At 38.2% G+C, this 10,916-nt stretch overlaps 1 protein-coding gene across 1 annotated transcript; it reads right to left on the bottom strand.

Moving 5' to 3' along the window:
* Positions 1 to 308: 308 nt before the first annotated feature.
* LOC145941868 (mitogen-activated protein kinase kinase kinase 7) lies at positions 309 to 7,902 on the bottom strand. Its single transcript, XM_083048233.1, has 9 exons — positions 7,687 to 7,902; positions 7,107 to 7,332; positions 6,898 to 7,015; positions 6,480 to 6,812; positions 6,147 to 6,259; positions 5,546 to 5,982; positions 5,235 to 5,337; positions 2,377 to 2,630; positions 309 to 2,196 (listed from the first exon to the last, which is right to left on the bottom strand). The coding sequence occupies exons 1-9, from the start codon at positions 7,762 to 7,764 to the stop codon at positions 2,002 to 2,004; spliced, it is 1,857 nt and encodes a 618-aa protein (XP_082904359.1). The 5' UTR covers positions 7,765 to 7,902; the 3' UTR covers positions 309 to 2,001.
* Between the last annotated feature and the right edge of the window lie 3,014 nt (positions 7,903 to 10,916).

The following is a 10,916-nucleotide window of genomic DNA, read 5'->3' as shown; positions in this document are numbered from 1 at the left end:
TATATAAGCTTATATGTACACACGCTAATGTAATCATCTCGCGATAATCTGATTATAAAGACGCGCGCGCGAGTTCGCATTATTCAAAATAGAGACCGGATTTCTCATACATGGTTTCTAATGCAGTTAACAGTTTCAACATGCAATCAAATCGAGGAATGAAAATGATTCCTTTTTATATTAGTGGATTTCATTAATCTCTAATCACGCATGTAAATTTAGTTAGTAAATTCGAACGCGAATTTTTTCACCTCCTCTCATGAAGCGAGGGATCATCTATAGGTGTCGTAGAGGCGACAAAGAGTCTCTTGCAGCCTTCCAAAATTATATTTACATTTGTATATATACATATTGCATTCACATAAAGCTCAGGTAACAATTTACTGATTCTCGGAAAGGAACTCGTAGATAAACTATGTATCTGAGTGTAATTATATACTTTGTCATACCTGAGGTTTAATATTTAAAATACGGAACGGTAAATAAGAAAATTAGCCCGAGATGGTTTTTTTCCAACTATTCAATTGTTGACGCGAAAATTTCCTATCAACATCTACTTTTCGATGATAAGATAGTCCGCTAGATGCGACAAGAGGTCTGTTGTTTTCAGCTGAACTGGCTGCACTAGTTCAGAGTTTATCTCTTTCCTTCCAATGTGGAGTAAAAAAGATAAACTCTGAACCGCAACCAATTCAACTGAAAAGAACAGACCTAACATGCGATATCGATGACGATTGTCATCTATTCTCTTATTTTCGGCGCTTTTCCCGCGTTCCATTCTATTTTTTTTCATACACACCTTACAATAATATGTCCCGTTAATTATCTTGCATCTCAGACGGCCGCTTACTCGGTTTGATTAAAATAGAAACGTTTTCAGACATGCTTCTGCACATCCGATTAATTCACTGTCACTTAAATAGCGCCTCTATCTTTACAATTCTCCTGAATTAGACCTGTAATTGTTCCGAAAATGTCAATCTCGCATTTAAGTAAAGCAGTTATTAAGAAAAAAAATAGTCGCACATAAACGATAAAAACGAATTTTAATCCGTTTCTTGCAACACGATTGGCTAAAAGTAATAACTAGTCGTATACAGACTATATTTCTGATACACACACACACAATAATATAAATTCAATCGGATATATATATGTATCGCGTGTATGTATATACATATCGTATATGGAAGTAAAATTCAAATATAATCTATATGATTATGTATCCTCGTTTGTTGATCGTTGCTCGCGTCCGATTTGCAATATCCTTCTCACGTTATATTATATCAAATCAAATCGGAAAATCTGTGCATAAAATACTTTCGATCGATAGGCAATACGATAGCTTACATAATAAAGATCATACAACGCATTCTTTGTCCGTCAAATGTAAACGAAGAGTTTGATTCAATTGTATGAGTCATCGTCGAAGCGACTAGATTGCGTTATATATCGTAAGAATGCCTGCGAGAGGCTTTCAAAAATGCAGATAATCTTCCATTGCCTTTTCAAAGATATTGTTATCATATAAAAAAATTCCATGCTGCCGTATTAATCAATTTCATTATCACATAGGAAAGTCCTATACTGCCGTATTAAACCTCGCAGCGTGAACGAAAAGAACGCGCGTTGGCAAGATTAAGAAAAAAAAGAAAGTAAGAAAAATCTAATGAAAGGCGTACCTGTATATTATAATGTATATCTCAAATCGCGTCTTCTGTGTCACGCGAGATCGGAAGTCAATTACAGAGTCTCCACACGTCGTATCCAGAATATCCAGTCCAGTGATAAAAATCAGATCATCTTTCTAGATAACTATATACAGATATCGCCTCGACTTTATCGTCGATAGTAAGCGGCGCGATTTGTATTCGTATAAAATTGAATTGGAATTTCAACGTGTATATGATATTCCAACCGCGTCGCGCATCGCCGGCCGACATCGCACAACGTCATGACATATAAGTACATTCGAGACCCTCGGTGAATAGGCGTCAAGTCTCAAGAAAGCCTCGACGGGTCCGGACGCGGCACCACCACCCAACCGTTGTTTCCGGAAACGGCTGGTCCTATCGTCGGCGTGGCGGCGGCAGCGGCGGCGGCGGCGGCGGCGTTCGTCAACGCTCCCTTGATCCTCTGATCCTTCATGATCTGCAGTTGCCGCTGCAGATTGCGACACAGCTTCAGCAGCGACTCCTGCAAGTTATCACAGTCATCGCAAAAGTCTTGGAGATTGAAAACACGAGATTTTTCATCAAAAGGAGCCAACATTCCTTTGAAGGAGCATCCTATGATCGTCTATCAGGATCTAGGTAAGCTAGCTAGCCGCGAGCTAGATTATATGTGTGATTATATAAAATAAAAAGAGAGAAAAACCTTTTCATCTTCGAGCTTTCGCAGCTCCTGCTGTTGCCTGAGACTGTCGATGCTCAGATTCTTCAACATCTCGTTCTTGTGCTGGCTCAACAACGCTATCTCCGTTTGTACCTTCAGATACTCCTGCGCTATCTGCTTGTGCTCCTCAAAGATCTCTCGCGAACGTTTGCACGTGTCGTCGGGCGTGAGAGGCCTCAGGTCGGCGTCCAAGAGGCGACAGACATTGCCCAGGTCTTCGTTCGTGGTGCTGCTACCTACGGAATCACATTGGACTTGATTATTTCTATGATATTGGAATCTATGTCTAAGCTCAGGTTTAGATATTTCATCTTTCAGAATATTAATACATAAATTGTGCGTTTATCGCAAATAGAACCATGGCATTCCATCGAAAACTCTTATCCTTATCGCGCGCTCATCTTATTGTCTACTCTTACCAATCTTATACGGAGAAGAACGCGTTTTTCTCCCTAAATACGTTCGGAGCAATCGAGCGAAATGACTTTGCGAGAATCTAATGAACGTATACTAACGCAGTAGGACCCAGCAGCGCTTGAGAGTGTCGGTGCCGACGATCTCCGGGTAGTCGTCGCACATGTCGATGATCCTCCTGGGTAACTGCCGCTCTCGCGCGAGCCGCAGTTATGCACCGACGACGTATTAACGTCCACGATTATCCTCCGATCCCATCAGCATACTTTCTTCATTGCTCGCGAAGAGATCTCGGAGGAGATCGGATCTCTAGGAAGATATATAAAACGATGGTCCAGGTGAGATGATGACGAGTCTCGGGTTCTTGCTATCTCACCGGCGATCTCGCTAATATATACGTAACGGCTAATTTGACTTGGAATGATCCGGGAATGGCCGTGTCAAGTCAGGGATCAATTCCCGGTCGGATCGATCGGATGTGTGTCCTCGATAAAATCGAGCTCGTATTGCGCGCTTGGCGACCCGCGCGATCGACGAGAGGTGCTCGTCCGTAGGGAGTCGGCTCTCTACTAAACAAACGCACGTCTATATTGGGGATGCTGACTCAGCCACACCTGCTTCTAAATACCCCCCACCCTGGCTTCTCGTCGAGGAACACCGCGGAGCTCGTATAGATGAGCCAAGAACAAAAAGCGCGCTCTGCTTGATTCATCATCGAGAGAATCTCGCGTCTGCTTCTTTTTTCTTTCTTCATCCTCTTCTTATTCCTTTCGTCTTGTCGTCGTCTTCCTCCTCCTCTCTTTGCATATCACTTTGTCTTCTTTCATCCTCTCTCTCTCTCTCTTTCTCCCCTCTAACGTTCTTCCGCTATTTCCACAATCGCCTCTTGCTCCTCGCTCGTCCTCTTCGTCGTCTTCTTCGTCGTCGTCGCCGTCGCAACGTGCCAATCAAAAGCGAGTCACACGTCCTACCGATTAGTCGTCAGTTAAATTTAGTGCACGCGGCACTCGCTATTGCGGCTACACGGGCCCTTTGCCAGGGTAACTCCGTCGATCGACGAACCCTCGAATGAATATAGCATGTCGAGCTCGTTTCTTTCCTACCGCCCTTCCAATCGACCGCTATTAATTTAATCCGTACAGTTCCGTACATTACAAATATATATCATCTAGCGCAAGGAGATACTTTTAACTCTTATATGTAACAGTAGAGACATACATATACGTGGACATATAAATATAAACGTCTATAAGCTTCGTGTGCAAAGATCTTTCGGATTGCATGCAGTACATATACACACACAGTTACAACTACATATTAAATTGTAAATTATCGAAAAACAAGGAAAATATTTTTCTATCGTATAAGCAATCCCGATACATAAATGGGATAATTATCGCTCGCTCGCGCGCATAATAATTACGACGAATCGCAGATACGCGTATTAAACGTATTATGCGCGTTAGTCAACGCAGGCGAGAGGGAGAGAGAGAGACGAAGACACCCGGAGTCGAAGAAGGCGCCCGGTGACTCAGCCGCGGTGCTTAGTATTCTAGGCCGAAAATAATCTACTTCGTGTATCACAAAGCGCTACTCTGTAAGCTCAAAACGCGTGTCAGCTCGCGTTCAGGCATTGTGCGCCATTAATGTCCCGCGTTATTCCGCGTATTAATTATACAAAGATTCTTAGAACCTGAGATTTTGGGTCTTTTTTTAGGACCTTCTTTTCTCAACGTCCCTCTCTCTTAACTTAAGCTTAAGCTATATTGAAAACGTCGCGGATTTTTCTCTCCTATATCGGTTGATTATCGTATCGTGAATCAGACACGTCATATTTGCGAACACAAGCATGTACAATAATATGTATTGTAGCATCATTACGTAGATATAATTCTAGTTTTCTCGCTATTTCGATTTGTTCCGTCACACATGTATAGAGACTCGCAGCGCGATTTTATAATACAATTGTAGTTATAAATCATACATTGATCGTCGCATAAAGCCTAGATAATTCTTGCTAATTCTCTCTAATGTTTTTTTGGCAATCTGCCTTGTCAACGCGACAGAGACAGGTCTCGCATAGACAGTCAGTTTGGTGCCGCAGCCTCTTTGCGATCTTTTTTCGGCACCTATTCTGAGAAAGATTCGGGTATTCGCGAGTACAAGTTTTACGCGAAACTCTTCATACTCATTCGCGACTAAATCGCGATTAAATGAAAACGGATCCTGTACAATATCATATTTGCGCAAATTACACAATGAGTTAAAATCAAAGATATACTTTACGCAATTTAAAATTTCCGAAAAATATTCAATGTATAATATTCTTTTTTATGAAATAATCCCGCGTTGATAAATCGACGTGATATAAAAACGATATTTGTGTGTTCACTTCCTGACAAATCAAATTCACACAATACACTTACTTTGGATATTTTTCTTCGTTTTCTGAACCACTTTGTCTAATCCGGCCATATTGTTTGGAATTTCCCAAGATGTGTCAGAGGAGCTCGGTAAATCCCAAGCGTGCTGCAACATGGAAAAATGCGTTAGTATAAATATTATCTTTAATAAAAATATTTGTGCTTCAATATGACATATAGATAAAACACATAGAAAAAAATAAAAATATGATTATTACATAGAACAAAGAATGATGCGAGAAGAAAAATGCACAACCGAAACTAATACAAAAATGAAATTATTTAAGCTCACACTATCGATTTAAATTACCAACCGGATCACACTCCACATGTAATGGAGCAAAATTATAATTTTTGCGTTGCAGCGTTGCATCAAACTTGTGATCATATGTCGTTGGTACCGCTGCATTTTGAGAGATCGACGATTTGGCATGTTCTAAATTGCTATCCACGTTCCCAGGAAAATGGTTATTCGATACCGGACACTCGTCAGGTACTCGTTGAAATCCTAAATTATTTTGCCGTGGCGAGAAATTCGTCGGCGTATCGCCGAACGGCGTTGCTTGACATAATGCAAAAGGCAATGAATTCTCTACGTTGGAGCATTTGTTAGCTTTTTCTAGGGGCTTTGGAATTGTACAAATAGTACCGTTCGCAACGGAACCGTTCATGCGAGAATCTAACGTACTGACTACATCTAATGTATCTTCCCTTGATGCTATATTCTCATCCATGTTATCAGCTTCGCTACCTATAATACAAAAAAAAAATAGTATGTATATATATATATATATATATATATATATATGTGTGTGTTTGTGTGTAATAATATTATTTGAATTAATAATATTCCATTATGTGTTTATAAGGATATATACATATAATTAAGATCATGAATATATGTTATATACATACTTAAGGAATATTCAATAGGTTCTAAATGATGACTGAAAAATTCTGACAGCTTGGTCATTATCCTCACTACCTCGTCCATAGAAGGTCTTTCCTCAGGTATTTTCTGCCAACATCTTGAAAAATATAACAAAGTTACATAGACATGTAGAAAATAAATTTTATACATTATAATACACAATATGCACATTTTTTATGATTATATCATTTTTTTTGCAAACAATCGACACAAATTAAAAATCTATTTTGTGTACAAATATTTATATAAATTTGATCTGATAATTGATCTTATAACATAGATATTAGCTGTGTTGTTGCTTTGGTAGAAATTCTCACCTGGTCATAAGATTCTGAATTGGTTTCGGACACCCTTCTATTAGAGGAGGTCTTTGTCCTACATGAACAGCCCACATTATCCTAAAGGCTGAGACACCACCCATGTCATCAAAGGGCTTTTGACGTGCTAAGACCTCCCATAAAATGATACCCCAACTAAATACATCACACTTCTCCGTATACCTAGAACCTTCAAACACCTCGGGTGCCATCCATGCAGCCGAGCCTTTATTATTAGTCATGTAAGTGTGTAAGTCGCAGGCTGTGCCAAAGTCACAGATCTTAAGCATCTGTCCACCCATAACTAATAACAAATTAGGTGGCTTTAAGTCTCTGTAAAATAAGATTTGTCAAGTTTTATCTAGTTTCTCAGAAGATACCCCAAGTCAGGAGTAAAAAATTAATTTTCTTTTTCTACCTGTGTATCAATGGTTTCGGTTTCATATTATGAAGATACGCGACACCGCGCGCACACTGTAGAGTCCAACTCATAGCATGACTAGTAGTGTAATGTGGTTGAGGATTACAATGTAGCACTGTGAGCATAAATACAAATTTTGGTACAATTGAGTTGTATTAAAATAATAATTACAGAAATAATCGACAGATTTCTAGATTAGATATTACCATTATACAATGATCCACCTTCCGCGTACTCCATAACCAAGCATACTGGATTCTTGGTACATGCGCCGTACAATTTAACAATATTGGGATGGGCGACTCTGGATAGCTGTCGAACTTCCACGGTGAAGGCTTTTCTCTCTCCTTCCGAATTTATGTGTTTCACAGCGACATCCTGCCCTCTCCACCTTCCCTTCCAAACGACTCCAAAGGAACCTTTGCCGACTACCTACGATCATCAAATACAGTTTGAGAGCAAATCTCAATTAATTTAACAAGATTGCGCGTTAGAAGCAAGTGTCATCAGCTGTTTTTGTTACAGAAACTATATGCTTAAAAGCGCTTTTATCGATAAAAGAGGATTCATAATATGGGCCTAAGAATGTATTCCCTCTACACGACCACAGTCGCTCTCATTTGAGGTTATATAGCCAATATATTGATTGCACCGTGAAAATGATGAGAATCTAAAACGAGTTTCGTTCAGCGATCGACATGTTATCGAACGCATTAAGGAAGAGCGCATTTTCTTAAATGCATCACGACGATTAAGAGAAATACGAATACGTTGGAAGAGAACTACCTGCTCAGTTTCGATTTCATTATAATCGATTTCCTCAACGAACTGCTGCTGATGGCCGATTATCTCTTTGCTCGCCATCGCACACAGTCCACGTCACATGATTTTCCGGGCACATTTAACCAACGAGTTGCGAGTCTACGAGTGTGTTTACCGAAAATCAGGCTTCAAACAGCCTCGCAGATCGCCATTTTCCGTATCGGGCCGAAGGGCACCGCTGTCCCTCTTCCTCTTCGATTTGATTGGCTCTCCGGCGAACGAAGCGCCTCTAGCGTGAAATTGTCGAAGCTTCTGTAGTTGAGGAGCGCGACGCTAGATGGCGCTTGCATCGCGATTTAGAGTTTGGTGCGAGCGAGAGCGCGGATTGTTTCGCGGCCAATTTCACGTGGAACAATCAAACCTAATCAAGGATTATCTCCTCATTGTCCGTTAAGTTATCGGATCTCAAGTACGTTTTGGAGTGATTAGTGGATTAGGTTTTCAGTATAAAATGTGTGCTTATTTTTGTTACGTTTTGTTTCTGACCAACAGCGAGATGTCACAAAAGATACTCAAGATTTTGTTATTCCGCAAAATTATAATGGAGTATGTTCAACACGTTATAAATAAGGTTATAAATAAAGGTAATGTTTTGCATATTTATTTATAAATGAACATATAGAAAGGCTTAAATAATTAAGTTTAAAAAATATAAATTTTAAAACGTATAGCTTGATTAAACAATAATTATTTGTATGAAAACAAAGAGAGAGAGAGAGAGAGAGATGAGAGAGAGAGAGAGAGAGAGAGAGAGAGAGAGAGAGAGAGAGAGAGAGAGAGAGAGAGAGAGAGAGAGAGAGAGAGAGAGAGAGAGAGAGAGAGAGAGAGAGAGAGAGAGAGAGAGCAAAATATATTAGCTATTAATGTCTATTTAATTATAAGAAATATAACATGAATAATGTAGCATTGAATCTATTCCAATCTAATTATTATTGTAAAACTTATATAATTATTGGAAGTATATGTGAATTTCTGATGAGATAGATTTTCTATATTAATTATTTACTCTTTCACTTATACATTAATAAAAGATTCTACATAATTAATCAGCTAGTTAAAGCGACACACTTTATAATTACTTATTAAATCTTCGAAAAGAACATAATTTAATAACATTTCACTATAACTAATTAATATATTATGTACTATCAATAGATATTTTTAAAAAGCGTTATTATGTTTCTTTTTACAATGTGTGACGACAAATTTTATTACCTAAAAAAAAATTTAATATGAAAATAATATCTGGAGTAAAAATATATTATTTATTTCAAATTCGTCAGCTTTGAATCTTGACTATCGGAATCTTAATTGATGACACGTAATTCATTGTGCGAGAAATTAAAAAAGAATGTTACTTAATAATGATACACACTTATATTGATGACCATTAAAAGTCGAAGATCAGATACATATTTTATTCTTTTATTTGTGTGCGTAATCATAATTGTATCAGGTGCAAAAAAAACATATCTTGTAGATCGAGAAATATTGTACAATTAATTCAAGATACATGCAGAGAATTTTCTTTTAGAATTTACCCTGAAAATCATGGTAATCGTGGGACAATATGGTATGGAGAGAATTTTATGAAAATAATATATCTAAAAAAATAATCTAAAAAATAATATCACAATAAAATATAAAATATGTTTGATTAATTTTTATTAAAAGTATAGTAAAATTTACTAAAAGTATGGTAAAATTAATCAAACATATTTTTAAAATTCTTTCTATATACCATGACTTTCAGGGTAAATTTTAAGAGAAAATTCTCTCTGTGTGAATTAATTTGAAATGACAAGAGCGGACAAGAGTCGATCGGAGTCGATCGGAGATGATTACGTCGCGAACGAAAACGGCGGCAAAAAAAGCGCGCGTTCGCGGAGCATCCGCGTTATTTAATGCATAATTCGCGGGTGCGCGGACACGTTGTATTCGCAATAATATGCGAATATGTTGCAATGCGCTCTGTAAAATGTCGCCGTTCGAAGGAAAGGAGCGAGGAAACCCTCCGACGACGACTTTCGGCCGCTAAAGAACTGAATTTAACTCGCGCGCGAGTTTCATGTAATTGTGAGCTGATATGCGGTTGTTCGATGTATCGGACTCTAAAACACGTAGCCTGGCCTTTACGATGACCCATGCTTTCACCCGGTAGCGTCTCCGTCTCTCGTCTCATCTTGGATTCGTCCCCGCTGGTCACCTACTTTAGCATGCTGCTCGTGACGTAATATATGTATACGAAGGAACGTTTTCACGAATACAAAGGCCACAAAGTGCCGTCCTATGTATATGAGCCACCTACGATTCTCCCGCGGTTGTCTTCGACGTCGATCTTGCAAAATTCGTCCTCTTACTCCGAAAAGAGCGCTCCAATTTTCTAAAACAAAAAAAAATTCGTCTCCCTACATATTATATTTATAATATAATTTTAGAATTTATCTCCTTCGAGTCGCCTCGCGCTACATTTTTATTAATTGTTAATTAATTTGAAAAAAGGAGTGTGTATTATTATTGTAACGAAATATTTTTATTTAAGTGGAGCAGAGGTAAAAAAAAGTGTGTTACATTTAAGCGAGAGCGAAGATAAACGCATCGAGAAATATATATATATATATATATATATATATACATATATAGCACTAAAGTTACTTTATAGTTAGTTTATTAGATTATGTACGGTAGAATAAGACCAATTAGTTTTGAATCTGTGGAAATATATCTTCATTGAGCTCGTAACATAATTTTGGTCCTCGTCTCTCGCAATATTTCGTTTCATCACGAATAAGTTACAAAATCGGATTATTTCGAGATTTGTAATCAATGTATATAAGATATTGAGCTAAGAGTTAATAAGAGATCATTCGCCCCATACTTGAGCAAGTGACGCAATATAGTCGCCTTATTATGTTACTACTATATAATTACTCACGCGAACGATCGCTTTGTCATATTGCGCGAGATCATCATGCGGTTACAGTTATTTTTCATTACGGTAATCGCCGATAATGAAACGAGTAAGAAATTGAATACGGGACATTATAATTAATATAATAGCCGTTTAATTAATCGCCGTTGTGAGGGATAATGTCTCTTAGAATACACGTCGTTGCTTTAGACCGACGAAAGTCCAGAAACGCAAAGCGATCGCTCATCATGAATCATTCGATTAATATTGCATAATTACAATA

Source organism: Prenolepis imparis, unplaced genomic scaffold (genome assembly GCF_030444845.1).
Source record: "Prenolepis imparis isolate NDT839.2.m4 unplaced genomic scaffold, iyPreImpa1.0 SCAF_10, whole genome shotgun sequence".
Lineage (NCBI taxonomy): Eukaryota > Metazoa > Arthropoda > Insecta > Hymenoptera > Formicidae > Prenolepis > Prenolepis imparis.
This window is presented reverse-complemented; position numbering and strand designations above follow the sequence as displayed.

Excerpts from the sequence above, each read along its gene's own strand:
- LOC145941868 (XM_083048233.1), bottom strand. The coding sequence starts at position 7,764 with ATGGCGAGCAAAGAGATAATCGGCCATCAGCAGCAGTTCGTTGAGGAA. Across the intron at positions 6,260-6,479 it reads ATTCAGAATCTTATGACCAG|ATGTTGGCAGAAAATACCTG; the intron begins GTGAGAATTTCT and ends ATATTTTTCAAG. Across the intron at positions 5,338-5,545 it reads TACATGTGGAGTGTGATCCG|CACGCTTGGGATTTACCGAG; the intron begins GTTGGTAATTTA and ends TCCATGTTGCAG.